Genomic DNA, 18,369 nt, shown 5'->3' on the forward strand with positions numbered 1-18,369 from the left:
CAGCAGGCCACAAACAACACACTTATTAAGGGTAGGAAAGAAATCATGGTTCTTTCTGTGAAGTGGAGAGGAGTGCAAATTAATGCTTTGTTCTGACTCTATAAAAAGAAATGAAACAATAGTTGTAGTTCCTCTGCTTTTCTAGCTCAAAGGTTGCAAATGGTTGTCAATGAATTACAGTGACAAAAATACTAATCATTTATCAGACCTGAGGTTAATGTATAACATAATTCTTACTAATTTTTCTTTTATTCTGAACAGAACAAAAGATCATCATCTCCACAAGGATCCAGATCCATCTGGCGTGCTCTCTGCTGTGCGTTTGGAAGGCCCTTACTTCTCAGTAGCACATTCCGTATTCTGGCTGACTTGCTTGGGTTCGCTGGCCCACTCTGCATCTCTGGAATTGTTCACAATGTTGGAAAAGGAAATAACACCATTCGCCCACAGGTACTGTCAACATGTCATAAAAATAGAGGAGTCAAAAAAGTAGTGCTGTGACTGTGTATTGTTCGGCCTCAGTAAATAAAACAGCTCTGCAATGTGTTTGTGAATGCTAGAAATGATGGTGTGAATGTGCTGCCTGTTACCCACTTTTTTACTGTGATGGAGCACGTCCAGCAGAGGGCAACAGTGATGATGAAGGAACTGGAGCATCTTTTGTACAAGCACAGGCTGAGGCAGTCAGGCACATTCAGCTTTGAGAAAAGATAACTAAGAGGAGACCTTGTCAATGCATGTGAGTATCGGAAGGGATGGTGTCAGGAGGATGGACCCCAGGCTCTGCTTGGTGGTGCCAAGCAACAGGACAAGAGACAATGGGGAGAAACTGACACACAGGAAGTTCCACAGATTGCCCAGAGAGTCTGTGGAGTCTCCCTTGATGGAGATACTTAAGAACCATCTGGGCAATGTGCTCTAGCATGATCCTGCTTGAGCGGAGAGGTGGAACCAGATGACCCACTGTGATCCGTTCCAACCTGAACCATTCCGTGAGTCTGTGTGGGGCAAAGTACATGACCTGTGTATCTAGTCAGCCTTGCATTCTGGAAAATAACCTTATTAAAGATAACAGTGAAGCATATCCAGAATCCCATTAATATCCTAAGTATTTTATCCAGAATCACAGAGTATTCTGAGTTGGAAGAGACTCACAAGGATCATTAAGCCCAGCTCCTAAGTGAAAACCCACAACCTTGGTGTTATTAGCACCGTGCTCCAACTAACTGAGCTAATCTTAGAGTCTTTTAGGTGCAGTCTTCAGTAGAGATTGAATCAAATATACGGTTGAGTGTTTTTTAGAACAGAAAAGTGTTTTTAATAGGCTAGGTTTTTCATTATCAAAAATTAGTGATGTGTAAGTGGACTAAAGCAGGCTTGTGTCATCGTAATAAAATGACAAGTAATTTAACTGTGACAAAGAATTTCCACTAGTGTCTTTGAGGAGGTTAGTTTTTTAAAGATCAACTGTAATGTATTTTTAGAGGACACTATTTAAATGAATGTTCTCTAAGAAGAAGCAGATGTATTTCTTGATTAACTAAAAATAAAAATGTAACTCGGGAAGCATCTTTTCATTGTAAGTTGAGGTCACTTGGGCTGAATTTCTTTGAGATAGATCAGTTTATTTCTGCAGCTTAGTGTTTGATATAAGACTTTATTTCCAACATCTGTTGACACTAATGGAAATATACCCATTCACTCAAGTACACTTTGGATTAGGTGCACTGTAAATATTGAAATACATCAGCTGAATTGCAGAAAATTTAACCAAGGCCTCAGGCTAAAATTAATTGTCTGTCCATTCTGCAATCCTTATCCTAATATTTGGAAACTTTAATATAGCAAGTAGGTTCAATGAAAACCAGTTAAAGCAGGAAATGAGAAAATTAAGACTAGGACTGTGTTGCAGCAAAGTACTGTTCAAGCTGTTGAGCTCTGCTTCTCTACAATTTGTTTGGGATACTCTTTCAGCTGAAATTGTATCAAATCACAATTTACAGATTGTCATAGTTAATTTTCCTATAAAAGTGTCTGGTAGGTCTGCCCTGTGGAAAAAAAACTCAGGTCTGGTCCAGATAGGGCTCAAGCAGGGCCTCATCCAGCCTTGGCATCCTCATTCACTAGCCAAGCAGTAGCCTCATCACTGTCTTTTATACTATTTTGGGATCTCCTAACAGCAATATTCACTGATGGTGATAGTCCAGGAGTGACACATAGGGGTGGATTTTAGTTTAGCTAAAATGCCTCCTAGAGACTTTGTCTTTTTTCATCTGGTTTATACACATTGTTTTTTCTCTTGAGAGGCTAATGACATTTACATTTGAAAATCGCTTTTGCTGGATTTGATAAAATATCTTTCTAATGAAGGCTCTCTATTCAAACTACCTGTAAACAGACTGGGGTGTTCAGGAAAACTCCCACATACATGCACATACATAGGCAATTTGGTCTGCTCTGGAAAGAAATACATCAGTTCTGCTAGGAATGTATCCTTGCTTGTAGTGAGTCAAAAAAAAGAAAAAAAAAGAGAAACTTGCCTTATTATTTGCCTCTGAGAGCCTCATAGATGTGAAAAACAAGTTTTCTGAAATGCTGTCTTATGAAGGGAAAGATAAGTTAGGGGAACCATTTTGTACTTGATGTGCCATTGAGTTTGAGGGTGTTGGAAAAAATTGCAACACAGAGAGACTCGGACAAGCAAAGTAAGCTGTGATTACAGTGGAGGGCTTCTTTTACACATCTCTTACCCATCTACATCTTAAGTAGTTTAGATTAAGGGCTGTAATGAGTCAACTGTACCTTTCAAACAGAAATTCTCTTTGAGAAACTGAAGATGAAGAAATAGAGAATTTGCTCTGTTCTTCAGGCCCTGTGTGACAGATATAAACCACCTTGGAGCTTGAACTCTGAGATCACATGGGTGTCATGGGCAGTATTAACTGCTTTAGTTAGTGCTGCAGTTAGTCAGAGCATGACAGCATCTTAAATTCTATCATGCTCTTCATGTTTATTTATAACTCCAGTATCAATATTTATGGCACCCCAGAACATTCTTATGACATGAATTTCTCTGAGTGTTAATCATTTCACACTAGAAGAGATTGAAAGAATGATAACCCTTATATTTTGCTGGTAGCATCTTCCACATTGCAATGTTAGGATTAGCAGTTCCAGTATTAGGAGTATCTGCTGATGTAACACGTTCAAAGGATACACCAAACTCATTATTTAAAAAGCTCTAGAAGTCATAGGGCCCAGTGTAGCAAAATGCCCAGTATTGGTATTTAAGACTCTGTGAGTCTGGGTTCTTCAGGTATTAAAATAGTGGCCTTTTGCTCAGCATTTTACTGGTTAAAGGCTACTGGCACTTTTAAAAAGTGGTGTTATCCTGAAGCTGTCAGGAACGTGGGACACTGAATGGCCCTAAAGACATTTCTGAAAATCAAACATCTAATTAGTTCCATCAACTTCTCAAACAAGGTTATTTGCCTAGTTGCAAAAGGTTCAGCATATGTTCAGTGATTTCTGTGTGTTTCCTGCAGGCTGACAAGTGTACTTAGACAGCTCTTGTAATTTAAACGCAGAGGTGCTCAGTGACTTTGTAAACCATAATGGCCTGATAATGTGTCTGAGATTTGGAAAACATATTGGTGCTTTCAGCAAGTGTGTGCATGGTGTTTGTGTATGTTTGTCCTTTTCTCTCAAGCGAGTATTAGGCACAATAATGACAATATTCATCTCGCTTTCCCTCCTTGTCTATTTATATAAAGTTTTGATGGGAGTAAATGCTGCACCAAAATCTCATTGCCAGAAAAGCATGAAAAAATGGTATTCTTTTACATACAAGAAAAATAGCATTAGCTGCAGTAACTAGCCAGATGTATATGTAGGATAGCACTGAAATCATGTTGCTTCTATTGCTGCCTTTGGTAGTATACAGCACAATCTCTAATCTTTGTGGTTCGCTAATGATAATGCTCTGGCCTTTCTCTTTGCTGTTATGTCTCTTTAACAATCAGGACCTCCCTGTGTCACAGGTTTGTATGTTATTCTAACTTTGCCTTCATAAGAAGCTTTTTTAACTCTTTTATATGTTAAAGGTGGAACTTTTCCCTTGGTGATCATGTAGTGAAATAAAAAGAAATCTCGGTGAAGAATTGCTAAAATAATAACAATTAATTCCTCAAATCTGATTTTTCTTTTTTCTTTTTCTGCAAAACCTCCTAGTTCTTCAGTTATATAAAGTTTCACCTTCTAGTTAGTATTTAAATATATGAATGCTGCACAGGAAACTATAGGTGGCTCTTAAATTGATACAGTCAAGGACGCAGGCCTTACAGGTAGCATGGGGGAAGACTTGGTTTTACTTATAATTTTCCATTGAATTTCCATATATTTTCCAAAATGTGGTATATTTCTAAAGCTTCTGGGCTAAATTTAGAGCCTTGAGTCTGCCTCCTTATTCATCAGAATTACAGCAAGAATGCATTTACAAGCACACTTAGGTCTTGCAAAGGTCAAAGTTGACTTGATTAGAAAAGCTGAACTTGTAAGACTGTAAATAATCTGGAAGAGAAAGTAATTTTTACTGTAGTATAGACTTTTTATAGTATATAATGCTGCTGTAGCCTATTTGAGTTACTATGAAGCTTTAAAATCCCTCTAGGGTGCAAATAACTAAAATTGCAGTTAAATGTCTCTATCTGAACATAGTTGCTGACATGTACGGAGTTTTGCAGTTGAGACAGATTTAAAGAAATGGGTATGCCCAGTGATTACTTACATTCTATTGATTTGATTTTGGAGACTGTATGAATGCCTTCTCTGAGGGACTGTCCGAGAGCTAATTCATTAGTGAGTTCAGTGGTCCTACAAACTGCTGAAATGGTTATGTACAGGTCTGGTTGAAGCCAAAGCAGCTAGCTGAACTGCAAATGTCATCTGACAATGTGCCTTTGGGAGCAAGAAATAAATTATTGAAATAGTTTTTATTCCGTGTTTTCAGAGTGTGAAACTCAGCACTGTTGAGTATCACTGAGTGAAATTTTCCACGTTTTTTTCGAATGCTTGCACATACTTGCATAGAAGTAGTGTATGATTATCAAAAGGCATCCTTATGGAAATAAGGAACATTTGCCTGAACAAAGATTTACAGGAATAGAATCATAATTACTTGCTTTTCTTTTTGTCAAGCCTTGGTCTGATTCTCAGTGCTTGTAACAAATGCCACGAAAGTCAGAGAAAGGAGTAAACCTAAGAAATGCACTCTATTCTGTCAGTGTTGCATAGCAAACAAAAGTCCTTTGACAACTGCTTAGTTTGGCCAACGGATGAAGAATAGTCAGGCACAGTTGGAAGTGATCAGATATTTATGGAGAATGACGGTTTGGTGTTGATGAATGAGCTCCCAAGCACCTCAACAGATGGTTAGACTGTTGCGTGGACAGATCGAACTAGTTTCCTCTCATGAGAAGGAATATTGCTCTGTGAGGTTGGAGATACAGTCTCAGGAAGCTTGCTCTGGATGTGTTATTTGTAAGCATTCACTCCTCTCAATGAAACAGAGGATCCTTTCAAAAATTGTTTTGCTCATTATCTTGTTTACTTGTTTGCAAAGGTAAGCATACATTTCTCTGCTTTAAAACTAATAATCACCCTGTTGATGTCAAGGGTATAGACAGTGCTCCTACTACAGGAACAATCACACTGGCAGGAGCTATCATGAATGCCAAAAGGTGGAGTAAAAAGAGATGGAAAAAATACCCTAAGACTTCAGTTTCTCAGGAAGATGAGGTGACCTATTGGGTCATCACTGCTAAAAGGACTTACTCTTCCTCCTTTCACCTTCCTTTTCACCTGCTCCTGTTTTCTCCTTTGCTCCATCTCTGGCACTGAATGGGCACTTCTATGGTCTGATTTGGCCCATTATTTTTTTTCCTGGGCTGATTTTCTTATGTCACTGTTTCGAACTGGCTCAAGAAGAGTTCCAGTTAGCTCCCCAACTAGCGCACAGTAAGCAACAGAAGCGTACAGGTTGGAGCAACCCAGGTGGAAGGAGGGATAGGGAGAAGTTTGTTCTTTTTTCAGTTGGCTGAGCCTCACCTCACAAAGGAACAGCTTTAAAAACTAAATTCAGCCTCTGCATGAACTCGCCATATGGAGTTTCTATGAAGTTAACTGCAAGGTGCAGATCAGATCTAATAAAATGTACAGACAGTGAGATTTTGTAAAACGTAGTTTATAAAGTGTTATAGCAGGTCTGAAAATGTCAACAGCAAAGAAACTAAGTAGGCAAGAAGAAATGTGCTGAGCAAGGAATACAGCAGGAATGTAAATGGCAAGAAGCTGTCTGAAAGGGAATAGAAAGAGACCTCTTGTTAATTTTGCTTTTAATGGAAGGACAAGCCAGCAATCAATCTTTTGAAGGAGCCAAGAGGAGAAAAAGGAAGACAGAGACATTTTAGTTTCAGAGGGCCTTCCAAGGTGAGCCAGCCTCTCAGCTAGTTGTGGCACCAAAGGTGTTGCCTTGTTAAATATAATCTGGAATAAATGTGCTGTTTTCCCATTAAATGTAAGCATGCTTCAAAATGCACTTGGGTGATCTTATGAACTTGCTAGAAGTTCATGACCATAAATAAAAGTTCTGAATGAGATGCTGCAGGCCAAAATAATGTACGTAGTTCCAGGAATTTTTTTGACAAGTTCTGAAGGTCACTTTTGGTGGTCAGAAACCTGAGGTGTGAAAACAGCAAGAGTAATTTCTCTGAAAGGATGTTAACTGTTCCTTTCTGATGATGGGCAGTGCATGTTTTTTAACAAATTACCTTATGGAGTTACTCAGTGTCCTAGAGTTTTGGAAGGATATCAGACATTCTATAAATGTCATTCTGCATTTAAATGAAGCTTACTGAGTTGGCACGTTATGAGACTGCTTCCTTGAATTGATAAACTCTGTAGTTTCAGACAAGGTTGGGGGCACTTTCAAAGTAATAAACTGCGATTAGCTCTGCTTCTTAATTATGCAGGTAATGAAATTACCATTGCACCTGATTTCTAACTTCTCTTTTTTTTTAGACCAAAATTCTTGGTGTTTTCTTTATTTCATCTCAAGAGTTCCTGTCCAATGCGTATGTTTTGGCTGTACTCTTATTTTTTGCCCTTCTATTGCAAAGGACATTTCTCCAAGCATCATACTATGTTGCTATTGAAACAGGAATCAACTTGAGAGGCGCAATACAGGTACCAAATATATTACTAATTAACCTTTTCATACGCTTATACATGTATTTGTAAATAAAAGTTATAGTTGTTAAATTCTGAAAGGCTTCTCTCCTGAAATCTATTGAATGTAGCCATTGCCATAAAAGAGTGTTAGGTTATACCTTCATTCTGTTTCCTCTGCATCTTCTTTGATGATTTTATATAAACATTTATTAGTAATATCTAATGTTGTATTTTTCCTTACCTTTAAGTAAAAATTTGATGATAGTAAAACTCAATGTAAATTTTGAAAGGGTTGAGGATGTGGACTGTACCTCATTCAACTCAAAGGCATTTTCTTGTAACATCACCTCCCATGAAAATAATAGGACTTTAAAATCTCTTGTAAATAAACTTTGGGCAGAACAATACATCGTATTTCCAATGCATAGAGTAGTTCTCATTCCATGAGTCATGCCACAAAATCTACCAGGCATTGCAGGGTCTGTAATTACTGAACATAGGTAAGATTGCTAAAATAGAGTCCATGATCATTGTATAACTGTGACAGCAGATGAAAGTTTTATGTAGCATACAAAGCTCTGTGCCTGGAAATGAGAGAATTTGGTGTAAGATTACAATGTGGGGTTGCCAAATGTAATGGGTGAAACCTACCCCCTTGACAGCCTGAAAGCCAGCCTTATAAGTTACACTATCTGCTGAGCTACATGGATCCTGTGGGGAGTCTGTGATGGATGGATGCTTTCAATAGCAGCCTAATTGTTTAATTCTCTTTTGATCTTACACTTGGAAGCACTTGTCAGCTGCCAGACTTCTGGATTCCATCCATTGGTTTTCCCTTATTTCAGAGAAGTAGAAAACTCCTAAAGAATTAAATTTGACCTAAAAGATACAAAGAAAAATTGCATCTCTTGTATCAAGTGGAAGAGCTGCAACTAACTGACAAATACATGGAACACAGCAGATGTAAAAGGGAAATTGTTGAAAAATAGTGCTATGTTGATTTTGTTGAAGAAAAACTTTTGCATTCTCTGCCCTGGATATTACACAGAGATCCAGATAATGCCAGTTGGACTATTCAAATTGGAAGGTTTTTATCCATCACTCTAAGCAGTAGGTTAGTGTTAGTGGCGGTCTCTGTGATGGTATTTTTGAAATTTTGTTTCAATTTTTCTCTCTCTTCCTTTCCTGTGTAAACCTGCACCTGTTCAGTGTGCCTTATATGACTTTATGCTTTAGGATGAACAGTCAGCACTTGATGTGAAGCCACTTACTGAATGAAGTTGCCTTCTGTCAGCTGTCTCATGGTGGCAAAGCATTGCTGTGTAACCTCTTACCAAAACAGCTGGTAAAAGAACATTTTCATTGAGTATTAAGTTATTTTCATACATGGTACCTGATTCTGCATCAAGGCACCTGTTTAATTTAGTACAGAATTGAACCTGTGACATTAGTAGTCTGTGAATTAAATTCTGAGTTGGGATTGAGCTCTCTAGCTAATGTTCTCAGTTAGGAACGTTGTTCTGAGGCTGGATGAGACCTGAATCACTTGCCAGAAGAAAATAACCAGGTTTATAATATTTTGATAATTATACATTGAATCTAATAATACATTAACAGTGCTAGTTACAGCAAAGGCACTCCATGGATATGTTGGAGGTCATAGTTGCTGATGTGTTTCTTGGGGATTTGGGGCAGCAAAGGTTTCATTCTCTTCTTGATGCACAGGAACACAGAAATGGAATCTTTGGAAAACCATGATGCAGCTAACTGCACTGTGCTTTGTGTCGGTGAAGAATAAGTAGCTTAAAATTTCGTATCATAACATAAAAGGTCTAACTTTAAGCTCTTCATTCAAGTTACTGGTAATGTTGATTTCTCTCAACATGCTGAGCCTGTGTTTTAAATGGAGCTAGAATCTCATTTTATTTCTATATGCTAACACATTTTGGTATCTCTTTCAGACAAAAATCTACAATAAAATTATGCAGCTTTCAACTTCTAACATGTCTATGGGGGAGATGACAGCAGGCCAGATCTGTAACCTTGTTGCCATAGACACAAATCAGCTGATGTGGTTCTTTTTCCTCTGCCCTAACCTTTGGGCTATGCCAGTACAGGTAAGGTGATTGAATGTGCTTTTGTTCTTAATGTGCATCCGTCCGTAGTGACTCATGGCATATGAATTTTGGGAAAGTGGAGATATTAAGGAAGTTAAAAAATAATTGGAAATAAGATTTCAAGCTATTAGCATCTAGAAACATTGCATGTGGTAGATTTGACATTTGTGACTGGACTTTAGGTATTTAGGATTGTATTAGAATTTTGCCTGCATTTGTAACAAGAATTTATAGGGTGCAGCAGGTTACTGTGCATTCATTTATTACATCAGCGAAGATAACTGGAAGTTATTGCCATCATTTGTCTTTTGAATCCCAGCAGAAGCAAGAGAAGTAACACTTCATTCACAAATGTGATTGCTTAGAGATGATCCTTTGAACATCCCTCAAAGCTACTGGTGCTTCTTGGATGACAAATTCCACAGTTTGTTTTGGGGTTTTTATTATTATTATAGCATATATGTTATATAAAATGATTTTTCTGCTTTGTTCTCTCTGATGTCTTTGGTCTCTGTCTCTAAATACCACTCTCATCTCTTCAGTCTTCTTTCCCATGTGGATAGCAAGGAGCAGAACACTGTTCTGACTCACACCCAATTGCCTTGTGGCTCCTGGTGCCATATCCTGTAGCCATTTGTAATGTCCAGTGAGATACAGTTGTGTCCTATCAAGTCTAGGATGAGGAAAGCAAGGTCCCATCTCAGAGAGTATTGCCGGGATTGATTTAAAATAATCTGAAGCCTTTTCACTTACAGAAACAGGAGTTTGTATGTGATGTCCAACATGGAAACATGGTATTTTTACTTTCTTCAATGTTTCAGCTCTATGGATTGTACATTGCTTGTGGAAGCACTCAAGAGAGAATCTGATCAAAACTAGCCTTGTTTTTTTCAGTGAGGTGGTATTCCTCTGAGTGTGTGAAGTGGTGAATCTCACTGGATGGGCATGTGATTAAGTCTGTGCTAGTAAGGGAGTAGAGCAGGCAGAAGGTAGTAGGAGGTTAGTGATCTCAGTAGAACCCTGGATCATTTTTCGGAGTGTACATTTACTGAAATGGGGGAGAAGTGCAGATTACCTAGTTTGGAAGAGCTAGTACTTAAACAAAATTCTAGAAACATCCTGAACTTCCATTTAAGAAATTCCTGAGAAGGCTGGCTGTAAACCGCATAGTTTCATCTTATATAATTATGGTACCCTGCAAATCTTTCTTTCTTCCTACTCAGTGTATTTTTGTTTAGTTTATGGCAGTGCTAGAAGTAAATATGAGCAGAAGAGGCAGAAGATTTTTAAAATCACTAGGTATTTTTTAGAAGTATAATTTAGTTTCAAAAATATGATGGAAGCTCCATTGTGTTCATGTCACAAAGGCTGTCTGGTTTCAGCACTGCACAGTGGCTAATTTGACTGGTGGGAGTGTCAGAAACCTGCAAATAATCTACCCAGCAGCTTTGCATTTTCAGTTGCCTGCTGTTGCCCAAAACCAAAATAATTTTCCTGAGACTGCAGCTGACAGATTGTGTTTCTAGTCACTTTCTAAAATGGCTTTAGCAGTGTTGTTTAGAAGTTCCTGTGTCCATCAGTTGCTGATACTGTAAGATGTTAAGGATATTAGAATATTACTTTGAAAAGTTGCCGCTGGGAAAGAAAAACCAGTCATTCTGGTAATTATGTAAATTACATGGATGTCCTTCAAAGAGTGAGGTGTTAAAGTGCTGTCCATCAGGAGATCTGGATTCTTTTCTACAGTAAAGATGCATATTAGAATTTAGTTTGTTTTCTAGTAGTTTCTGTCAAAACTAAGACATTTTGGTCAAGCTACTACCAATCAGATAAGCATGTCCTCCTTAGAAGCAGATCTTAAAATCATCTGATGGCATGGGCAGCCAGATTAACTTCCTAGCCTGGAAAGAAAAAACCCTTGACTTATTTTTTAGCATCAGGATGGCTTCCCTGATGTTATAGGGGTAAGGAGGGGAGGCAATGGGAACCAGATTATTTGAAAGTGGGTGGGAAAAAAACAATGATCAATGAATGTATCTTAATATTGGTGTCTAATTGCAAAAGAGGGGACAACTATAACGAAGTTGATATCATAATAAGTATGGCTACATACTGGCAGTTTGTTAGTAATAATTAGGATATCAGGGTATGTTCATTCTATTTTCTGGGAGCACCCTGAAGTAAGAAGCCAGTGGTTTTATACTGCTAAAATGATACCGCTGAAGGAGCTATGAGGCGTTAAGAAGAGTCCACCCCTTTAATGTTAATGTTTAGGGTACACTTCCCCCCAGCTTAGTTTCCATTGTAAGTCTGTTAGTAAAACAAACTATGCAAGGTGCCAACTGCATGCACACTTCTTTTATAAGACCTCTCTGGCAGCTCAGTGTAGAGAGCGCTTTAGTGCAACTGAGAATTAATATGATTTCATTGCACATTCTGTAACAGCATTTTCCTCTAATGTGTCAGAAGTCACGGACCCATAAAGACTTCCTGACAGTCTGCTGGAAATGTGATTATATTCCCCATGCAATGTTCCTTACCATGATGAGGATAATCAGTGCCAGAGCATGCTCCTGTTTGGTGGATGCATGCATTGCCAAAACCAATGAGTCACACTGGTCACAAAGGTTTCTTCAAAACACTTTTCCACAACATTCATTCAGTCTCTTGTTTTATGTGGCAAACAACTGTCTAAGAAATGGCTAATAATAAGTTGCACAGACTCCATTATTATTTAAAAGAGATTTTTAATTGGTTTGTAGCTCTTAATCTAACAATCAACATTTCAGCATCTGCTGTGGATTTTTAATAGCCATTCATAACAAGTTAGGTTTTCTATACAGTCCTGATAATTTGAGCCCCATCTTTGCTCTGACTGGAGTCAATGGGAGTTTTATCATTGCCTTAAGTTACTGTTTGAATGTTATTGATATCCATGAAAAGTGGCCCAGGAACGCCAAACAGTTGAAAGATGCCCTTAGTTGGTTTGGCTCAAGCCCTGGGAGCAAAATGAAGCCCTATAAAGGCTTTCTCCCCAAGCTGCTATTTTATAAACACCCTTGTTTGAATTCATTGTGATTATTAAAAAGTCCTGTATTCTCATATCTCTGGCTCATTGGTAGGGATAGCTTACACTTGTACTGAAAGGACATTTGTCTTTTTCAAAACTGCCCACAGAGCAGTTTCTGGCTGAAAGTGTTTGTTATCCTCAATAAATAATCAAGACAAAATAACCAGGGCTATTGGTGAGCATCTTGCTCCCGATATATATCTCTGGCAGGGAAGAGCTTTGAGATTTTGATGAAAGGGAAGACAAGAGTTTCATTACATAGATTTTTTTTAATATGATTGTTACTTTCTCAGGAATATTAATAAGAGCCTTCCCATCTGCCAGATACTGTCCTCCAGAGTTCAGATATTATCTATGTACTGTTTATTCTTGACTCTGTACTTTGTGTTATGATACAGAATTACATTCAGTTAGATTTACACATTTCAGCACTTTTCAGATGCAAGCCTTCACATATTTTTTTCCATGCATACTGAATATATTATAAAAGTTTGCCCTCATTATGTCATTATAAAGATGAAAATGTGATCATTTTTAACCTATTGGAAACATGAAATTTTTATTCCAAAGACTGACCTCTGGGATGACAGGTCAAAAAGCAGCTGTGATAGCTTTCTCCTTGTGTATCTGAGAAGCTGATGCTTTCTTTTTAGAACCAGGTGGTCCCACAATGTCCTTGACAGTCAACCAGTAATGAGGGAAAGCAGAAAAACAGGGAGTCAGTGTTGCAGTGGCTGCACACTGTTCAGTGCTTTCCTATTCTTTGAGTGCTTGGAGTGTCTACCCATGATGAAGCTATTGGGAATGAATTTCTTGATCTGTAAAGACCAAGACTGTTTTATGCTTTAGAGGAGAGCTCTGCCAGGAATATCTGGCAGAGGTCTTGTGTATTTTGTTTGGCTTCATACACTCATGAATTTCACAGCTTCAGGTGGAAGCAGATTAGTCACTTACTCATCACTATAAGATTTTCAATTTGCAATTTAACCTTGCCTCTTACTAGATTTGTGGTGTGTATATAATAGGATTTTACTTTCATGTTACTGCTTAGTTCCTAAGTAAATACTGTGGCTCATTTTGAGGGTCATGTTTTAGTTTAGTTCAGCTTTGGAGAGGCATAAAAGGGTTCTTAAGAGAAAAAAAAAAGGGTCTGTGTTTTCTCTCTCTGTACCTTAAATTAGTGAAAATGCCAACATACAAATGTGGAAAGTAGGGACTCCTTTTCTTCATGAAAACATACAATTTCCATAAATGTGTGGAAATAGATGGGCATATAACTATTGAGCTTTGAAATGATGGAAGATAGTGCTTCTGTGAAGGTTGTGAGACTGTGTAAATGTAGCAAAAGTAGTAGATAACACTTTAAGGAAACTTCCAATTTTTTAATGAAGGGAAATGATGTATGAAATTAACTTTCTATCACTGTCTTCTGATTAATTTACCAGCTTACACTGTTAAATACATAGTGTCAAAACTGCAGAATGTTTAGGAGTCAGTCATTAGAATAGGGGTAATTGACACTGGTGACTTGTATGTACTGTTAGTATTTATCAAGCTGCTTATAGTAGCCATCCAGGCTGTGGCTTTACTTTTAGACTCTTACATATCCAAAGATGAACTTTTGTCTTTTAAGCTGTTTCTCTGACCCATTTTTAAGTCATTGTCAGTCTGGCACTATAAATCCTTAAAACAGATCCTTGCCAATTCATATTAGAGATTATTTGAAGTGGAGGTTCTCAGTGGTGTAATTATGGCGCGCCTCTTCTTTTTAGTATGCTGGTCAGCAAAAATGTCATCTTAACATTTGCAAGATCAGTTGTGTTTTTAATAGTATTTCATATTAATTTTTATAGTAATCAAAGACTCATTCCTTCTTGTGGAAGCCCCAGTATTGCAGATTAGTGAGTTCTTACTAAACTGGGAGATGTAATTTCTTCCCTGATGTAAAAATACTGCAATGTCAAAGAATTTTAAAAATAATTATAAATTGAAGAAAACGTGTGCTATGTTATGCAGCCAATAGGGAAAAAATATTTAATAGTGACTCTGAAAGGAATACCTCAATATGTTGCTTGGAAGTATTTTTAAATAAAGCTTTATTTAAAGATTTTTTTCCTCCCTATATTTATTTATTTTTAAACAAAGTCCTTTTAATTAGCTGTAAGAGTTGAATTATAGATTTGTGAACCTATACAACTGCGCATAATGGGGCATCCATGAAACAGAGACACACAGAATGCACAGGCTGGGGAGGAGCACTTGGTGGCTCCTCTGACAGAAGACCCTGACTGGTCACATGCACTGTGCCAGCCATGCAGAGTGGTACGTGGGGAAGGGTCAACTTCAACAGCTGTAACTGGTCTTTGTGGTGCATACCCAAAGTAAAGCCAAGACCTTTCCCTCACTTTCTTTTCTTACAACAGATAATTGTAGGAATTCTTCTGCTCTACTACCTTCTTGGAATCAGTGCCTTAATTGGAGCAGCAGTAATCATAGTCCTTGCACCTGTTCAGTACTTTGTAGCAACAAAACTCTCGCAGGCCCAGAGAAGCACGTTGGTGAGTGTCTTCAGTCTCGTTTGTGATATAAATATCACTTCTGGTAATTATACATTGGTCTGTGTTTGGAATTACAAAGCTAACTGTGGACATTGACCCAGAACTGCTTGTCAAATGTTTTGTAATGCTTGAGGATGTCACATTCAAGAATGTGAAAACATGGTAAGTATAAGCAGTAAAAATGTATTTTGGGGGGGTATGTTTTTCAACAAATATGTTTCTTTATGAGAAAAAACTTCAAGCATCTTCTAACTTGCAAATATAAATGGTCAGTAATCATTGACTAAAATGGCTTTGTGCAGTGCACAAATGAATGAACCATGCAGGGCAAGCTGTCCAAGGGCAAAAGGAAATGGGAATGCTGCATCAAACTTGGACCCCAGATGTGGAAATCTATCAAACTGATTTATTTAAACTAATTCTCTATCATTCTAATTCCCACAGTGTGGGCCTCAACTGGGGAGCTTAGGGGTCTGCTAAGTCTGAGCTGTTCCTTGATTCCTCACTTGGTTTGTCTATAATTTGAATTGCCTGCATCACTGCCAAGACAGTTACTTTGGTTCATTGGAATTAGTATGCCCGGCTGCTCTGAATTTTATTACTGCTTTCAGCAACTGTTGCACTGCCAAGGAAGCTGTAGGAACTTGTAGTGGAGCCAGAAATCTCTTCCACTACAAATCATGGATAATAATGAGAATTATTTGTGCACCTTTATGTGTGAAAAGTAATGACTTCCCATCAACAGTATGCACCCTTTCAGAAATATGGACAGCATTCATCCCCACAGCATCCAAGCAGGCACTCACTGTCACCTAGAAATTTCTGGAGATGGGAGCATTGCTGTTTGTGATAGAAATATGTGCACTGTGCAAGCGTGGTGTGGTACAAAGATCCTTGAGCTAAGCCTGAGAAATGGAAGCACTGTAGCTTCTAGTTATGCTTTACTGAGAGTATTACTTTACTGTATGATTGTGCCAGCTGGCCTTGCTTGGGGCCAAGATTTCTGATGGGTTCACAACTCCTTGCTAATGTGACCAGGCTGCTTTGATTGTTTCCATGCCTTGTTGGCTGGTCAGAGCAGTGCCCAGTCAGAGCTTGCCTGTGTGTTTTGGTCTCATCTGGATATCATCAGTGTCCCAGTTGAAAATCCAGCCAGTGTGTTGGGCATTGTAAATCCTGAGAGGCAGCCTTGCAAGTGATCAGAATCCTGACAGTAGTAACATTTTCAGTCCAAACTATGTGATTTAGGGGTGTGAACCAATGGCCTTTTCCCTTGAACTGTAGGGAAGCTCCCTTTTGTGAAACACTGCAACAGAATGTCTGAATGGACATAATTAGTGATGCATACCCAGCTGATTACAAGGGACTGTATACAATTTTTGTGTCTTTATGCTTAGGGAACAGGTGTTTTGATTGTACTTTTCAAGTAAATGTGTGTAATTGTTGCAGGAGTACTCCAATGAGAGGTTGAAGAAGACAAATGAGATGCTTCGAGGCATTAAACTACTTAAACTCTATGCTTGGGAACACATATTTCACAGCAGTGTGGAGGAAACCAGACGAAAAGAAATGACTAGCCTCAAGTCTTTTGCCCTTTATACCTCCATATCCAGTAAGTTTTTTCCTTCATTGTAATGCACTGCTCAGCTAAGTGCCACTGCATTACTAGCTACTAATGAGCTTACAATTGCTCTATTGAGATTATTTCTGTTGCTTTAGGCTCTGATCTGTATTCTTCACTTTCCATTTAGTCATTCACTTTCAATTCAGCAGAATTTTGCTTGTATGGGAAATATGCCTAAAGGAGAAAGTCAATGCCTCGTAGCACTGACTTTTGCTAGAGAAAAGCTTTTAAGGGACAACTGTCCAAATATTCTGCAGGAATATTCTCCTCTATAACACAACATTTAGGAGGAAGCCTTTGCTGACGTTTTTCTTTGGTTTTTTTCCCTGCATTTTGCACAGTACAGAGCATGCAAATCATAATGCATGACAGGTATTATCTTTGCATTGAAGCTCCAACAGATGGTACTTACACTTTCTTACTCAAAATTTGGATTTCTTACTAAAATAATTGATTCTTAAAATCATTTCTATAACCTGGAAAGACAAAATGTGGGCATCCTGGCAATTTCATCTGTATCCAGATTCTTTTCTCTCATTATTTTTCAACTGCTTTAAGACTTTATTATGCTTTTAAAAAGACCTATGGCAAATTGAACTCTGTACTGTAATGCTTTAGAAATAATTAGTAAAATCACACTGAAGAATGCTGTTCATATAATCTGTGAGATATTAATGAAATGGAAAATTTTAGCAAGAAGTTTTCAAATGCTACAAGGTATGTGTGCAAATACCTTCTAGAATAAGAAAGAAGACTAGTCCTTAGAAAAACAACTTGCAGTCTGAGTAGTGTTATTTGATTTCATTCACCCAAGAGACATGCAGCTGACTTCATTCGCTGACAATAATCACATAGGTAACAAGCTCTAAGGGAAAGCTCCTGATCCCACTGAATTCAACTGATGTTAAATTGAGGTATTCATTGTCTTCTGAGATCCGAATTTCTGTCTGGGGATCCTAAGCTGTCTGAACTCAGAGCAGTTTCTGTTTTGACATAAAATAGTTTTTATCTGGAGGCTGTGAGACTGGAAACCCCCTCTTGCACCCAGATCAACAGCGATGGGTTCCCTTTGTCTGCAGTGCTTCATGTGGCATTAAAATCTATTTATAGTCAGGGCCACCAGTCCAGTGGTAGGGCTGAAGGAGCTGTGGAAACTTATTAGATTTTTCTATCCTCACAGTGTCATTTGTACCAGCTAGGAAAAGGTGGATTCATCCCAGGAGTACTGACTATTCTGTAAAGAAATAATTATATTTAAGAACCAGTATTATTAATAACAGTTCTAAATATTTAGTGATGCTTCTTGAAACAATATTTAGTGATGCTTCTTTTCAATTACATTCTTGGTTTGTATTATGTGTGATATTTATGTATTTGCATGACACAGGAGATAACTTCTCAGCTTGGGGTAAAGCAGTGCAGCTTTACGTTGATGATGCATATCATTTTCGCTTATGAAGGGTTCTTACTGTTTCAGCCTAGTTCAATTCCTTACTCACTCTGACTAGCAGAAATTGCATTGATCTTTACAAACTTGGACTTTAGCAGACTTAAAAGGGAACATAAAATATGAAATACAGGAGAACCTGCCCTTTTTTCTTACCACAAGTATAATTAGAATGACAGGCATACTTGGCCAAGAACATGTTAGCTAATATTATACTGAACATATGTTAAGAACAAAACAAAGGCGGGAGAGGACCAAGATTTTAGGTATTTGTGATCAAGAGAAAGGCAGACAGTTGCTAGAACTAAGCAAGCAGAAAAGAGATT

At 38.0% G+C, this 18,369-nt stretch overlaps 1 protein-coding gene across 1 annotated transcript in view; it reads left to right on the top strand.

The window, feature by feature from the left end:
• The window catches only part of ABCC8 (ATP binding cassette subfamily C member 8), a 79,179-nt gene that overhangs the window by 12,333 nt on the left and 48,477 nt on the right, over positions 1-18,369 (top strand). The window contains exons 6-10 of the mRNA XM_071558881.1: positions 262-450; positions 7,078-7,242; positions 9,189-9,344; positions 14,838-14,972; positions 16,422-16,584. Of these exons, the coding sequence (XP_071414982.1) occupies positions 262-450; positions 7,078-7,242; positions 9,189-9,344; positions 14,838-14,972; positions 16,422-16,584 (808 nt within the window). The remainder of the gene's footprint in view (positions 1-261; positions 451-7,077; positions 7,243-9,188; positions 9,345-14,837; positions 14,973-16,421; positions 16,585-18,369) is intronic.

This window comes from Pithys albifrons, chromosome 6 (genome assembly GCF_047495875.1).
Source record: "Pithys albifrons albifrons isolate INPA30051 chromosome 6, PitAlb_v1, whole genome shotgun sequence".
In the NCBI taxonomy this organism is placed as follows: Eukaryota; Metazoa; Chordata; class Aves; order Passeriformes; family Thamnophilidae; genus Pithys; species Pithys albifrons.